At 42.3% G+C, this 17,433-nt stretch overlaps 1 protein-coding gene across 2 annotated transcripts in view; it reads left to right on the plus strand.

The window, feature by feature from the left end:
* Positions 1-17,433, plus strand: part of LOC311255636 (calsyntenin-2-like) — a 251,594-nt gene that overhangs the window by 228,617 nt on the left and 5,544 nt on the right. For both annotated transcript variants that reach the window (XM_084350266.1, XM_084350267.1), the window contains 4 exons: positions 4,031-4,242; positions 10,599-10,769; positions 10,964-11,109; positions 12,665-12,788. In XM_084350266.1, the coding sequence (XP_084206392.1) occupies positions 4,031-4,242; positions 10,599-10,769; positions 10,964-11,109; positions 12,665-12,788 (653 nt within the window). The remainder of the gene's footprint in view (positions 1-4,030; positions 4,243-10,598; positions 10,770-10,963; positions 11,110-12,664; positions 12,789-17,433) is intronic.

Here is a 17,433-nt window from a genome sequence, read left to right on the forward strand (position 1 = left end):
TGTGGAGGAAGTCATTCAATTAAGGGGGCATTACGGGTCTTAACAAAACAAGTTTTTCTAAGTCCAGTTGCCTACGATACAGCACTTAGAATTACCATGACCTGGATGACTGAGAACCTTCATTAACAACAAAACAAGTGTTTGCTTCTGGCCACTGGCCTACAGTTAAGTTTCAGTTTCGGCCCTCAAAGGGAGAAAAAAAAAATTCTCAAACTTTTTCTGTCATGCCCTCCTTCAGTACTTTTTCTGAACCATTCCATTAAATACCCACAGATTCATGGACCTGTTGAAATTGTCAGTCCAATGCCAACTACAGTATTTGTGTAGAAATCTAGCTCAAGTTTCACAGCAGGCATCACTCAGAGGCTGGGTTACTAAAGTCTGACAGCCACAACAACAAATGGATTTTTTTCCTTTTAGATATTTTGACAATCACAGCAGGTTTGACAGGGTTTCACACGACTAGGACCAAGGCTTTGATATTTTCCATACAGACTAACAGTTTGTGAGGACATTTAATGGGCTGAGCTGTCATAGAGCAAAATAACCTGCTTTTCCTCCTGTTTTGATCACGATTTGTTTAATGTGTAAGCTGCTGTCTGTCACTGAGCCCTGCTCTGACACATAGCATACTGTTCATACAGACAGGAACCATTCAGATGCAAGTTTTCTGCTACTGAAATGTCAATGCCATGGTTGCATATTAGCACAGGTGACGCTAAATCTGGCTGTATTATTGCTTAATGAATGATAAGATTTTCAGTTTGTTTAGATGATATTTTTGTCTCTGCTCCAGCACGAGATGGAAGATTAAAGACTGTCAGATAGAATAGCATACCCTTTAAGGATTCTAATTTCATCCAGTATATCCAATATCTAGTGTACATTTCTTCAACAAAAGGTGTAAGAACACACATTTTGAGATTCACTATGATTTTTAGTTGCTGGTGTCCACCTTCGCATTACAGCAGCAAATCTGACTGCAGCCTCTTGTTGATAACACAGGTGATTTAACTTCCAATTTGTTGTTTTAGTGCTTCATCCAGAACACACATCAGCAGAAAAAGATTCTCTTTAACTAAGTTTGTTACACCGAGAGCCTGAAACATGGCCTCCCGCCATAACACGTCAGCAAGTGTAGAAAAAAAACTCCCCTGACTGCCGCGGACAGTATCACTCCTCACAAATAAACAGAGATGTTAAGTAATTACTCTAAATGCAATTCTATTTATTTGTGCTGACGACTAATAACTGCAATTACTGCAGGCATCGGGAAAATAAAAGTAACCAGCGCTAATCTCTGCTAACGCCCTTTTAGGCTCCCTTGTCATATTTCTTTATAATTAAGTTGGACCGGCTCCAGGTTTTTTTTCCTTTTTTCCGCTCAGCAAGCCCACGCAGCAGCCGTCTCCCTGCATCACTGAGTTTGTATCTCCCACTGCTCACAACAATGGCTTAGTGCCCGAACAGCCAACAGACACACATCACCGGCTGTGGCCACAGGAAAGAAAAGGAGAGATTACACGATGCCCCCCGATCCTGTTTTTGTCACAAACTGTAGCCTCAGACAACTGACTGAGGAGGATTACAGACCATAGTTTAGCTTCCTTCCGACTGTCAGGCGAAGTTTGAGGGATTTCTTGTTTAATATTTCAAGAAGTGAATTTGTTCTTTTCTGGTTAAAGCCAGTAAGTTTACTTCCTGTAAGAACAACGATACCAAAAGTACTTCCATTAAAAAGAATCAGGTATTTACAGAGCTTACCTCTCAAACTTTGTGCCAACAGAAAGAGAAAGTAAAGAAACATGCTCAGCAATTTTGTTATACATTTACAAAATGGTACCCTGAGGGAATTGATCTTTTGGTTATAATAATTATAATTAATATAATAATTAAAATAAGAATTTTGGGAAATTTCAACTTTATGTTCCCATATTACAGAAAGTGAAATGTCTTTTTCTGATTACAAAGCCGGTCTAGGTCCAAACCTGTATTCAGAAAAGGACTTCTGTAACATTATGATGTCACAACTATACAGCCACGCCCCAAGCACAGCCATGGTTGCAAAAACACCAGAGGCAGGGCTGATGTGGAACACTGTGTGCGGTGCCTGTTCAGGCCTGTGAGAGCTAACCAATCAGAGCAGACATGGCTTTTCAGGAGGACGGCCTTAAAGAGACAGGCGCTAAAATGGAGGGTTCAGACAGAGGGTGAATAGGGGTGCTGCAGCAGTGGACAGAATGAGAAAAATAATGTGTTTGTTGAATGTTAAAGCATGTCAACCTATTCTAGTAAACACCCCCACAGTTATTTTTGTACATGGATGAGACAAGAGTGTATGGTAAGTCATGCGACGCAAATACTTTACATTGACTGCAATATGCAAAGCCTCTTTTGAAATGTCCTGCTTTGACGTTCAGCTAAGCCTACTCCTCTTTACTGCCATTTCCTTTTACTTTCCTTTCCAGTTTCTCAAAATTCAGATATGACTATACCCAGCTAGACAAACAACATGGACATTCATCATATGGATTTATGCATTGCAGTATAGTTTACATCAGAATGTAGATGAGAAAAAAGAGGAAGCATAAATCTTGTGGCCCAGGTTTCCGATGCAGAAAATAAGCTTGTTATGATTTCCTCCTGTAGCTGGTTACAGAGCTACAGTAGTGAGAGAAAGCATTGATGTCCCTCCCACTGACAGATGTTTGTGCGTTTGAAAGGCCTTCGGTGAAATGTAAAAACAAAAATCGGGTTGTTTGTTCGGCTTTCACGACTTACAACGCCACCACCTCCTCCACCATCACCACCCTTCCTTCCTTCTCTCCACCCCCTGTCCTTTTCTCATGTTAATGTCTCTTGTTTTCCATTGGATTGATGTGTAATCTACCGTCTTTAAGCTGTGTGTATGTGTGTGTCGACCAATGCATCAGAACGGTTGTGTGTGTGCACTCATTAGTGTGTATATGGCCGATCTGTGTGTCTGCTCTCCCCTGTCTGGCTATGTTGTGAGCTCACAGCTAGCAAGCTGAAAATCCAAGAGAGCCGATATGTGTCCGTCCATTAAAGGCTGCCAGTGGATGCTGTGCATTTAAACGCATGCTGTCACACACTGACAGGCAGGCAAGGAGGCAAACATGCTCGTATGAAAACACAGCAGGCACTCGGCTGCAGGTCTGTGACTGCTGACAGGGCTTTTTAACCCCTGAATACCTGCATGCACTGTGGTCTTGGTGTGGATTTAACTGCCTTTAGTGCAGCTAAGGGTTCCTGTTAGTGCTGATAAGCTTTACTAGCAGCTGTAATGCTGCAGAGTTTTACATTCTGATGTTAAATAGGTACACAGCAGGTCTGTTAGGGACACTGCTATTTTATGAAATGCCTCTCCGGTCTGAACCCTCTTATATGACCTTCTCCTCACTGAATAGGGTTCAATCATGGTGAGCGATATTAGTCTGAGGATGAAAAATAAAAGAATGTGCTTGGCATACACTCACGAAGGCCAAATTATGCAGGGGATTAGGCATGTAGGACATGTTTGGAGGATCATGGTCAATGTCATTGTATAGTGACAGATTCCGGTCGCAGTAATATGTGGAGGAACTATTATGAATGTGAAGCTTATTGAAGCTAAAGTGAGGCTAAATTGTTGACATCATTGAGATGTTTCAACAGTACTTCAGTGACTATACTTAAATGTGAAGCAAGTCCCAACTTCACTTTGCTTTGGTTATAACCTAGACATTTGGAAACCTTGGACTTCTTCCAAATGTAGTCCATCTTTTGGCCTGTAAATGAATGAAATAAATGTATGTTGGGAATTTTACACAACCTTCAGTCTGACTCTGTCTAACACTACAGCTGATTGAAGAGTCCTGAACCAATATTGCCATCCACGGCTGAATACAGCTAATGTAACAGAAAGGAGAACCGGGCCACTCGAGCGGTGTCAGCTTGCTTTTTTCTCGTCTCATTCTGTCACTCAGCTCTCACTCTCCTGCCTTTCTTCACCTCTCTCTGTCTTTTCCAGGTGCTTTGGTGAAGACACCTGTATCACCATCCCGGACATCGATGCAGTGGTGATGGTGTTGCAGCCCAGTGAGCCCAGGATAACCATCACCGGAGTGGAGAGACTGAACCGGCCGGCCTCGGACCTCAGAGCGCCGGGGGGTGTAGCTCTGTTCCAGGACCTCCACATCATCAGCACGGTCACCCGGGCAGACGCCACCACACATCACACAGGTATCAGACTGTCATACAAGTTAGTAACATCTGTACAACCCAAAGCATTCATTTTGCATCAGTTCCATCAAACTTAAAGCAAGCGAGAGACTGTATCAACTTAATCAAGTCTTTGCAACCCTTCGAATCCACACGGCAGTAGGTGGGAAGCCAGTGTGGGATCAGCACCTTATTGCATCATTATTCACCTGTTCTGGTTGTTGTAAATTCACCATCTCCTTCCATCTACCAGCAGCAGCCAGCCTCAGCATGGACTACAGTGCAGGGGGGATATACAGCATCAATTCAAACCGGAGAGAAAAGCGAAAAATAAGAAACCTGAGGCTGCATACTGAATTCCTCAGTACCGTCCAATGTGTTTTGTGCTTGTTTTGTTGAAAAGTACATTTGGGTTACTTGTGCTCCTTTTGAAGGTACAACAGATCCTATCTAAATTGCAGGAAATGGCTAACTTAATGTACCTTCACAGGTTACTTTCCCAGTCAAAAGCTCAAAACTCCAAAGGTACAACTCAGTGTAGCTCACAAAGTGGGAGACACATACCTCCCTGCAGGTAGGAATCTGTCTTGACTAAATATTTCAGCGCTTTTTCATATTGATAGTGTGTTCACTCATTCATGAAGTCCCGTAGCCTATGCAGTGCCACCTGTCTCGCTATCAAAAACAAACCTTCAGAGAAAGCAGAACATTTCATAACGCCTCTTGAGACTGCAAATCAGCAGCAGCGAGTGTTTCTTTCATCTGGTACGCCTGCACGCACCGGGAACTCGGCAAAACAAAAGTTGTGCTTCTGTTTTTCACGCCGCCAAATTCTCTTGCTCAGAGGGAGTAAAGGTTATCAAAACTCCAGTAAAGTAGTTTGTGTGACTCATGCAGAATGATAGGACCAGAGGTGGAAGAAGTATCCTTTACCTGAGTCACAGTGAAACTGAAGTTAAGAGTCGTCTTCTTATATAATGCGACACACAGTATTTTAGAGTGAAACAGGATATGTAGGATGGTGCAAGCTGGGTTGAATTCAAGTCCTCCAGATTTGATTGGATTTCTTTCATTGTTCAGTCAATAGATTCGACCTCAATCACATTACTTTAATGGGAAAGAAATGTAAACACATTAAATGTATGTGTGACGTCTGTAAAACTGTTTACAGGACACATCTAATGCCGTTTTTCCATGTCTCAAATCAATCACGCACTTGTCCCAACCCCCGCAGTACTATCGAAGACTCACTGCTAACAAAGTGGCTCCGCTAATTCAGTTACAAACACATCTCATTGTCTGTAACTTCTTCACAATAAAAGCCCTCTGTCATTTAGTCATTTAAAAGCTTTTACTATGAAGCAGCGTTACAGGAAATGTTGTGTTTTCACCAGCAGTGACTGAAACAGCTGGTAGTGAACACGACGAAACAGTAAAACACAGCAGATGTTTGAAGTACGAACAGGACGAGAGAAACTAAAGAGATTCAGTTAGAAGCTACAAAAGTACTGAGAGCTGAACACACAGACTTCTCTCTCAGGTTTCCTGCACGGACATGAGTCGAGTAGAGATTTGAGGGGGAGACGGGTGCTTGCCACCAGCCGGCTGCAGTTGCGATCGTCCCCGCAGCCCGCTTGGAGGCGGGACGGGTTCAGGCTTGGAGCAGGTCCATCACCGGTGTGGTTCAGCTATACTGTAGGCTATAGAAGACAGAAACAAGTCAAGTCGAATGCGATACATCACTTAGTATTAGCATGACCTGGATGACTCAGAATCTTCATCAACAAATGCTCATTGTATTATGAACTTAAACCTATGAAGGAATTACATTTGTAAAAATGTTCCCAGAGGCCTAGAGAAGTGAACTTTATGTGTGTGATGTCATCCCAATGTAAAGTCTACGTGCTGAGTGGAAACACTAATGAGTATGTGCAGTGGGCAGCAAAACAAAGAAGCAAACATGGGAGCTGGAAAACTTTTTTTGGCTTTAGTGCTTGGCAAACAATTCTCATTCAGTTGAATGGGCGCCGTATTGGACTGAAATTTAAAGAACTTTTTTTTTTTTAGAATTTTTGGCATATGTGAGGAAATAAATAAACAGCTATCATGAGGACAGTGGATTAATAGTTGGACAAATTTAATATTTATCTCGCTGTGGCTTTGAAAGTAAAATGATTTATTATGCCACAGAGTGGTAGTTTGTCTACTTTGTACTGTTTCCAATAGAGAATATGTTAAAAATGATAAGCATAACTTTTTAAGTAAGTAAGTAAGAACCCACTAACTATAGCTTTCATATAACTGAATTATAAAGTAGTTACCTCTAAAATGTAATGGAGTAGTGAAAAGAATCATCCCATGAGTCTTCCTGTACCTCAGGTTTGCACATACAGCTGTACTGTAACTCCTCCTGACGCAGCTGAGGACAAGTTCCCTTTCTCAGCAGCAGTAATCTACAGTGCAAGCCAGAGCCATTTGTTCCATGCAGCTCTGCTGGCCTTGTCAATTTCCTCCTGCAGCGTCAATTCTGCGTCGTACAGGTCTGCTACACACTCCCCTATCTGTCCTCATAAGACTGCAGACCCCCTCCTGCTGAGTAAGGCCTGCACCTACCACCGGACCGATTCACAGGGTCGCGCCGCCTTGACCAGCAGCAAATGAGTGTGACATTTAAATCCCGGCGGCTCTAGCCTCGTACCAATGATCTGACCACTGTGGCAGGAACGGCCCGACTCGGCCCCGGGGCCCCGCCGCTCGCAGCCAATTAGGAGCAGATAAGCAGAGCGAGAGGGAGGTTTTAGCCCTCCATTGTGCGTAATGCGGCGAAGGAAGAAGAGCAGAGAGTGGCATTGCTTTCAGGAGCCGGTGGAGCTCTTTCTGCTGGTGAAATTGAGACTGCAGCTGGGGGAAAGAGATTAGCTGGAAGCCAGAGAAAGACACAGAAATGGAAAGAAAGAGAGAAGAGACGCGAGGAGAAAGAGTGTGTGTGGGAGAGGGAGGCACGATGAAGTTCCATAATGAGCAGATTTTGTGTTCTCTCGAGGCTCAGAGGATCCCAGATAAATCACATATTTCTTTTGCATGGCATGCACTAAGTTTCTTTTGGTCCCTGGTAATCAGCCCCTCACCCTTTTGTCTCTCTCTGTCATTCATTTGTCTTTGTATTAAGCCCACTCCGCTCTGCCTCATTCTTCTCTCCATCTCATGCTATGGTTTCTTTTCAAGGCTCATTCTGATGCATTTATCGTTTCTCTCAATTCTCAGTTCTATCATCCTTAAATTCTTGACCCGTTTGCTTTCATGGTCATCTTCTGTTCTCTCTCTCTGCACTCTTCTGCTTCGCTTTAGGGTTGTTTTATTTTGCTTCCGTTTCTTTACTCCCACCCATCCAGCACTAAATGGTTCTCCCAGTCTCTCTCCATCCTTTTTTTCCCTTTCTTTGTAATTCTTTCGAGGGAGCCCTGCTTGATTTTTTGTTTTTCAATCCCACCCACATCGTTTTTTGCCGCACGATCACACAAACTGTTCCTGGGACAGTCCTTCACTCGGGCAGTGCTATTTGTGTGTACTAGCTTGTGCCAGCTGGTGCACTTTTTTTAGTTCTTAATTTATGTCAAAGCAGCATTTAACACCAAGCAAGGCAACTCACACGCCAGATTTAGCAAGTTACTGTGCCAGGCCTCAAATGCAACCACAAATAGTTTGCAAACAATAGAACACTGTTCACTGTCCACTGATGGCTGTAATACTAATAAATCAATTCCCGCAATTCTCCAGGTAACTAGTTTATTTCTCACCATTGCAGAACACATGCTAATTATTTTATGTAGTTGTTTGAGAGACATCATCAGTAGGCGACATGACTGAGTGTGAGTGTAATGGAACTGAATACAGGACACAACCAGTGTCTCCATAAAATTGTGTTTCCTTCTTGCTGTTTTAATTGCTAATATTTCAGTGGTTTTACTGTTTACTGTGATGACCACTCTACACAAGTAGAGAAGGGCAATACAGTCATTAAAGCACGCTACACAGAAATATCTACCCAAAGCTTGCTAATATCAGCCACCACGAGCTAAAGCCAAAGTTGTGGGTGCACTGAATCAAGCAACAATGTGTTTTATTGTCGACAAATTCAACTTAAGATTTTTAAAGTCGAGGACGAATGTTCTCCTTTCAAATGTTGAGGCCACATAGACTCCCTGCGAATGTGCAGCAACAGCAGAGAGCCAGTTTTAGGGATCCATGGCAGTCTTCAGCCATGCTACATGGCAATAGTTGAATTTTTACTATTCTGTTTTTTTTAACTTTTTGATAACTTGCTAGCTAACACACCCTCATACCTAAACAACTGAATAGGTGGACTACCACGATGACATATATCACATTCCCAAAACAGGTGTACCAGATCATTGTACAGTCGCAGTTAGGTTAGGTTAGGTTTAGGAAAACAAAATGGTTTGGGTTAAAATAATGTTTCACTTAAAGTACGTAAAAAACGTTACATACATAAGGTACATTATGTATGTGACGTAACTTTACTACATTAAGGAGTTAATATAACTCACTGTTGACACAAAGCAGCCTCCTGTGCATGTTTTATCCAACCATCCACCCTGTACTCCTCCCTATGGAGACTTCAATCTCTGTATAGCCTACTACTGCACTTGACTTCCTCCTTTCCTGCCATAATAATTACTACAGCCACTAGAGGTTGCCACCTACTCTCATAGTCTACCTACAGTGGGCCCATATGGTCATTTTTATGCAGGGGGAAGGCTGTGCTTGCTGCTGATCCACAACAGTAAGATAACAGTGGCTTAAAAGCAAGTCAAGTGTTCCCTGCAAGCCACTTTTCACTGAAGCAACAACCTCATAATAAAGAACACCAAAGCCTTCATTCACAAAAACAATAGCAACGCATATCTAATCTTCTGGAAAGACAACTTCCCTCCTACTTGTTTTGCTCGCTCTCCCCCTTTTTCTCCACCTCATCGCTGCCGTTCCTCCAGAGAACCCCCTCCAGACACACACGCCACATATCTATCTCTCTCCATTGGGAAGCTGTTAAATGGGCATAGCCGGTTCCCTCCCCAGGGAGCGTACAGTGAGGGAGAGGGCTGGGTAGCAGCGAGAGGTGGAGGCTAGTGCTTAGCAGACTGTCGGAGAGACGCAGCAGCCGCCCAGCACTGCTGTGATGGGAGCTGTCTGAGGGGACTTGTTACCACAGCAGCTCATGGCGCTGTCTGTGTTCAGAGAGCGGAGGAATAATTGGAGTTTGGGAGTAGGAGCAGGTGTGTTGTGTCCTGTACTCTTTGAATTATGGCTCCTCAAAGTGTTCAGGGTAGTTTTCCACAAATGGTCTTGCTTGGCAACAGCAGTTAGGTTGGGTATATGAACAGTATATGTGCTTCAATATGTGAGAATATAGGTACCCGAGGTTAGTCCTGTTTTTTGTTTTTTTAAGTGAGGTTGTATGAAGGATTTATCCATAGTCAGAGTATCACCTTACAGTTAATGGCGGTCAGCTCACCCCTAGTCTGGAGAAGCAGCAGGAGAGCTGGTGTAGGAAGCTAAGCAATGTACTGCTGTGGACGCGGGCAGAAGAAAAAACACATTTTAGCCACATAAAAAAGCCCATCTAAGAAAATCTGTGTGTTTATTCTATATTTAGAAAATTCTCACTTCTTTACCTCGCTGTCACACAGCCCTTTCTGACAGGACACTGAAGCCATTACGTCCATACCTATATGCTCTCTCCAAAGCCACCAGACTCCTTTGACAAAAGTTTTTACGCCGCAAAACACAGGAGCTGCTGGTCTACCACTGCTGAAAACAGATAGTTAGTGTTATTGTGTGACTTTAAATACCAAAGACACACAATAACACAAACGATTTGTAAAACAATAACTGCTTCTCCAGCCCGGGGGGGGGGGTGTCGACCTCCATCTACTGTAGGTAATACATCGACTATGGATAAGAGCCTCATACAACCCCACTTCAAAAACTCTTAACTAACTCTTTAAGTAACCCCCCTGAGGTGCCTAAAGATGTGTTTCCAAGAGAATTTCAGCACAGCTCATTAGGAGCGAGAACATATTTTAAAACCGAAAATAGAAAATGACCCGAAATACAAGTTTCATTGCCAACAGCCTTGAATAACAAAATGAGGTGAGGGCAAACTGATATTCTCTGGTAGTTCTCTGGTATGAGCATCAAAGAAGGCAAATTACAGCAATGTGTGTGTGTGTCTGTGTGTGTGTGTGTGTGTGTCTGTGTGTGTGTCTGTGTCTGTGTCTGTGTGTGTGTGTGTGTGTGTGTGTGTGTGTGTGTGTGTGTGTGTGTGTGTGTCTGTGTCTGTGTGTGTGTCTGTGTAGCACATCGACCCGGGGTGCTGGAGGAGATTATTCATAACTTGGACTACTGTGATGTCCTGGTGCTGGGGGAGGAGCTGAGGCCGGAGCAGGAGTCCCTCCAACTGCAGCGCAGCACTTTGCTCGGAAAACACCTCGACGCCACCAACTCCACCTCTGGCATGTCCATTTATGGTAGGTTACTATGGTACCCACAACCAAAGCTACACACAGTGTGTTCTCAGCCAGTCGGTTACCATGATAGCAAAGCCTAGTCCACTGCTGCTGTTGTAACCACTACCTGTCGACTCTTGTTTCTGTCCTCCAGCTTTCACCTCATCTTTTTTCTTCATGTAACAACCATAACGACCCTCTGCTTCTTTCCACAGGTGTGGACTCGATGTCCAACTATGAGCAGGTGATCCGACAGGTGCGCTACTACAACTGGCAGCCCGAACAACTAACAGAGAGAAGGTTTCGCCTCACCTGCTCGGAGCTCAATGGACGATACACCAGTAATGAGTTCAACCTGGAGGTCAGTGTGACCTACAGCCTGCATAGTGACACAGATTTATCACTTTATGATGCAGGTTTTTAGAGTGAATACACACATACACATATATATATAGGCATGAAATTAATTGGCAACAATTTTGACTATCAGTTAATTATTTTAGTCTTTATCCAAGTCAGACCACCAACACCAGATTTGCTGTTATTATCACATACGATAGTCAACTGAGTATCTTTAGGACTGTTTGTTGAAAAACAAGCAGTTTAAAGATTAAATGTGTCACCTCAGCTTCAGGAAAAACGCTGCAATTATTTTCTGACATTTTACAGATGGAACATCTAACTAATTCATCGAGAAGAAAGCCTGTGAATTAATCGCTGATGAAAATAAAAGTTAAATGCAGTCCTGCCGACAGCAAGATGATAAAACTAATATTTTAAGACCGTATGAGCGTGACATTCAGTTATCCTTGTGTTTTCTATTTTAGTCATGGTGGTAGTTAGGATGGCAGATCCAACCCACCCACCTGTGCTTCAAGATACGTGCTCCAGGCACTGCAGTGTAAGACCCTCGGGCTGACAAGCAGCTCTCAAACAATAGGTGATGTTTTGCATATTTTCAAAAAGGAAAATATTTTCAAAAATCATTAATATCACTTCTGATAGTCAGCAGTAGTAAGAGCAAGGTGTCACTAGAGACAAAGCTGCCTCTTACAACAACACTGGACCAAAGTGCTCGAACTGGCAGAGTAAGTGAGCTGACTCAGCTCAGGTGTCTGGCAACACTTGAGCCGAAATTAAAAAAATTACCCACAGCGGGCACTCCAGGAGCATCACTTACATACTCAGTGGCAAAACATCTTTTGGAAAAATAGCAACTGAAGCATGACAAATGAAAAACCTTCAACTCGTCTTGAAACGCAATCCCATACTCACACTCGATTTAATGAAAACCGTGTGACAGAAATGTGTTGATTACCAAACGTGTGAATGTGAAGGTGCCCTTCAAATTCTTTCATCGTTGTAAAATGTTCTTTAGAGTTCGGTGCACACTCCCGTCAGCAGCTAGACACACTGACACTGACATAAAAGAAACTGCAACACTGAATATTTTAGCTAAAGAGACCCTGAACTGTGTTACAATGAGACATTCACACACTCCACCTGTGACACATTGTTCACACTTGATAATAAATGTCAAAATCAGCTCAATGTGTTAGCTAACCGTGCTTTGCTTCTGTCCCTGCTCTGCTTGACTTATTCATACACACTCTGGTGTTTACTTGCAGGGAACAAAATGTTTCACCAGACATAGTTTAAACCTTGGAGAGTGTCGATCAATCTAGTTTACATTTTACCTTCCTGTATCGAGCTGACCGTGTTCCCCGATAGGCATAAATACATTCACTTTCCTGGCTTCTCTCTGAAATCTATACTTTATTCTGTCTGGAATACATCATCTGTATGAGTCAAGGCGAGTTCAGGCGTATAGACGAGAGGCACCGGGACTGGACGGATAACAATGTGATCACTCTACCTTCTAATATCAGCACTTTACTCCATCTGTGCCCAACCAGGTGAGCGTCCTGCACAGTTCAGAAGCTGGAGAACATGTCAATCACATGGTAGCCCCTCCTCAGTACATGCAAGTGGTCCACCATCCATCCTTGATCCATGACCTGTACCCCAGCCACAGCTCAGGTAAGAGAACGTGCATTAGTTTAATGTATTCAGTTTCTTTTCGTCTTCTTTGCACTAGATTCATTTGATTTTTCTAATTACATTTGTCCTTTATCCAGGCGTATTTATTCATTCTATTTCACTCGCTTTAATTTAAACTCAAAAATCATCTAGAGCTTGTCTTTGTTTATAATGATGTTGATTAAAAAGAAAGAAAACAATTAAAACAAGTGTTTAAACACTGTTCATGAAAACAAGATACAAAAACAAATCAATTAAAACAGAGATGATTTTTGATTAAGGATTTGAATGCACCAAGAGCTAACAAAGTGTTCATTTTTAAGGTGCTCTGTAAAAAGTTCCAAGAGGTCGGGGCTTAGAAACTAAAAGTAGATCCGCCGAGCTCAGTGCAAACTCAAGGAACTTATGATAACAGCCGGTCATCGGCCCGAGTCTTACAGTATGTGGTTCAGTGGACCAAAGTGGCAAAAGATGGCAACTCCCCAAGAAGAGGAAGACAAACAAACACAAATGCACATCACATCCATCAGACAGAGAGGCCACGCAACTTTTTTTTATACAGGATGCAATGATGGGTGTTATGAACATCAAGAGCAATAAACCTGAGAGCAGAGTAACACACAGCATCCAAGAGCTTAAGTGTAGAGGCAGATGCAAGCCATATATCACATCCTGTCAGGTGGATATCCTTCTCTTAAATTAACATTAAATGTTAATACGTCTTATGCTATAGAGCCTTAACCAAATAATAATTTGTACAGGAAAAAAGTTCAGCCTCAAACTACTCATGGGAGAAGGAGGGCTACAGAGAGACTTTTGATGGAAACTGCCCTAATGGAACAAAAATATGGAGTATAGGAGTGTCATAATAAAAACAAAAATAAAGAAGAAAATAAAAGTGCAGGCACTGCATTTCTTCCTCTTTATGTTTTCACATTCATTTTTTTTTTTATCTTTTACAGATGTATTATTTTTTAAGGCACTGCTATGACTCCATACAAAGTAGCCCAAATCCTCACAACCCCCCTAAACTATCTTTAGCTGCCCAAAAACATTCAAATTAGGCCAAATGGGCAGAATATCTGATTCTCCTCTTCCCACTTTTCACCATCAGACTTCACTTCCGTGCACTGAAAATTTTAGAAGGTGCCGTTTCACATTTACAACCTGAGCCCCTCCCTGAGTCCGCCTATTGCATATATATGTTTGTGTTGCTTTACTCTAATAGAAACCTCAATGCTCCAGATTTTAGTAGCAACAACTTGTTATGTTATTAGAAATATAAATGTGGGATAAATATATAAGAGGGCTTGAGAAAACAGTAATGGGCGCATGGAAATTCTCACAGACTGAGGGAGAAGTGCTGGGCATTAGACCCAGCTATAAAACATTTTTTTTTTTTTAATTCCATTGAAGAGTTTTCACGTCTGCTCTACATCGTGGCATAAAGATATATAGATTCCCAGGGAGCGCTCTGGTGTTGCTTTCTAGTTTGTTTATCATTCTGTTCATCAGGCTGCTGCTCTCACACTGAGGTCCTCAGTGATAGAAAGCAGTGTAAACTCTCCCCCCTCTCATATGATGCATACGAGTCATCTGAAGTAAAGAGGCCGTGGTGAGCAGAGAGACATTGGTCTTAATCTACCACACCACATTTAATTATTCATCAAACGCTAATGGATTCTACTTAGAGTCCTGGAGAGTTCAGTGGCCAGTGCTGTTAACAGCCCAGAGAGTCTGGAGGTGTGTGTGTGTGTGTGTGTGTGTGTGTGTGTGTGTGTGTGTGTGTGTGTGTGTGTGTGTGTGTGTGTGTGTGTGTGTGTGTGTGTGTGTGTGTGTGTGTGTGTGTGTGCGCGTGTGTGTTTAAAAAGGAGGTCAGAGGAGCAGAGAGGCTGGTTTGAAATAAGAGATATGTGTTTGTGGCACATGTGAATGTTCCAGATGATATCATCATGTATGTAGAGTACAAAGCGGGAAGAAAATGTCAGAGTGTGTGTGTTTGTGTGTGTGCGTGTGTGCGTGTGCATGTGTGTGTGTGCATGCATGAAAACACTCAGCCTGGTTACTCCGAGGGGGCTGCATGAAGCTTCACTGCGCGGACGATCAAAGGCCGCGGGTTTAGTGTGAAAATCTAGGGAACTTGACTGAATCAAATGATCATCTGAAGAGTCCTCTGTGAGTCTCACTCTCGTTAAACACACACGCTCACACGCCAGCAGGGACTGGTGGAGGGAGAGGGGAGAGGGCAGGCGGGGCGAAGTCGTGTTATCTCAGTAGGCTGGAGATCAGAGCAGAAGAAATAAACATTTTAGATCAAGAGAAATCCCTCAACGTGTGTCATGGTTATGCTACTAAATAGGGCTTATGATACATCTTTGCAGGCCTGCACTGATCTGAGACCTAAATGAAATGCGTTTAAGTATTTTTTTTTTTTAAATATATCTGAAACAATCTGTAGTCAAGCGCAGCTAAGATAAATCCCTCCTGTTTGTTTGTTGTTTAGCTTTTATTTTTCTGAATCCAATCCAGCAGCACTTCAGCTCACAGATTAAACATGAGGCAAACTATTGTTGTTTCTTCTGTACACTGGCATCCGAGTTAAACTGAGCCAAGTTTTAAAAAATTAAGATTTTGTTTTTTCACGCTACACTCATTGAAACACAGAAAAAGGAGCAGAATGGGTTGAAACTTCAGGCCAGATTCCCTCTGTCAAACATCACTTTGAGACACATATGTTAGGAACATTTAAGCCATTAGACCTTAATGAGAAGTTACTGCACAGTGTGATGCCAGCATTTGGTTTAAGGCACCGCTGTGACTAATATTAGCATGCTAACAGGCCTGCAACATGGATTTAATGAGAAAAAGATGTCTAATTGTAAATAATATGTCTAAATGTCTAAATAATAATTGTTTTACAGCCATTCCAATTGTAATTTTTGTGGATGGGGAAAAGTGTTTTGGGCCAGTGTCCGTCATGTGATCCTGTGTGTGTTGAGGCAGATAAGAATACCGTTTTGCAGTGTTTATGGTCATAAACAGTGTTGGGGATAACGTGTCACAAAGAAACATTCACAGTTACTAATCCTACATTTATTCCTGTACTTGCGTTACATACATTCTTCAGTTTTCTTCATAATGGATAGAAAAAGATCCTTAACACTCTTTTATTGTATGCTCATGCAACAATCGCCTCTACTGATATTTGAAAAACACAGTAATGCCGTTGATTGTGCCTGTTGAGAGGTTCTTCAGCCTGGGCTGTCTTGTGACTTGACTCAGAGTCGGCAATCAAACAATTTGAGAGAGTCCTCATGACAGATATCCACTGCTTTAGTAATAAACATGTTAAATAAGCTAGGCTAGTCTACTATAAGGCCATGGTTTGGTGAGCAAGAGACTCAAATGTTTTAGTGTGTTTGGCCCATAAAATGGTCAGTTCACATGACATTTAAACATGTTTTTGTACTTTAAAGTCTGTCATTATCATGCCATGCCAATCTCTGTTATTGATATTGATACCATCTTTAGGCAAAACATATTTGTACTAGGCAATGTGAGGAAAGCCAACCTTTTATTGTGTTACATATTGATAGGCTTATTTCAAGGCTGTAACTGCACCAAACATTTTTCTGTGAAGGGCTATTTGGGCTGTTTTCATCAACTCTTCTGTCGGCTTTGTGGTATTACGTTATGAAAGAGCATAGAATATCTTGTGTATGTCCTCATTATGATAGGCCTGATATGTGGGCATTTGTAAGGTTTGTAACAAATAACATCCTACAGGGAGTAAAGGTAAAGTAATGCATTACTTTTTAAAAAAGTGAAGAGTAATGTGTAATACATTACTTTTTTGGAGTAACTACCCAAACACCGGTCATAAACCAAACTACTGGTCAGTCCTGCTTTTATATAGTAAATTGAATTCATTGTTAGAGTTTTTTCATTTAAAGCACAATTTTACAGTTTCCCTGACATTCACCCATTCACCTACGCCCAGTATTCCCAAACTGGGGTATGTGTACCCCCTACGTCAGGGGGGGATGCCTGCCAACTTGAAGGACATTTTTTGATACTGCAGTGAAAATGATGGGCTTTGTGAAAGCCAGGCCCCTGAACTCTTGTATATTTACTACATTATGCAGTGAAATGGGTAGTGACCGTGAGACGTTATTAGGCTACTGCACACCGACATGCGCTGGTTATTGAGAGGAAAAGTATTGACACCTTTCTTTGAGTTGAAAGATGAGCTTAAGATTTTATTGATGGATCATCCTCACCTGTCTGACCATTTGTACGATGAGGAGTTTCTCACACGACTAGCTTATTTGGGTGATACTTTTTTCGTTTCTCCACGTAGCAGCGCACCACAGTGGCTGGCTGCGCGACTGCGGGCAGTTGGATTCCTCACCCCTATTCTGATGTGCCTGCTACCTTACCAGCATCTGAACTGGAGAGCCTCATTGAAGTTGCAACAAGTGGATCCATGAAAATTGAATTCAATCAAAAAGCCTTTGCCAGATTTCTGGATAGGACTGCGTACAGAAAACCCTGCACTGGCCAATCAGGCTGTAAAGACTTTGAAGCCCTTTGCCACCAAGTACTCATGTGAGAGTGGGTTCTCGGCTCTGGCAAGCATGAAAAC

Source organism: Pagrus pagrus, assembly GCF_965226575.1.
Source record: "Pagrus pagrus genome assembly, chromosome: 4".
Taxonomy (NCBI): Eukaryota; Metazoa; Chordata; class Actinopteri; order Spariformes; family Sparidae; genus Pagrus; species Pagrus pagrus.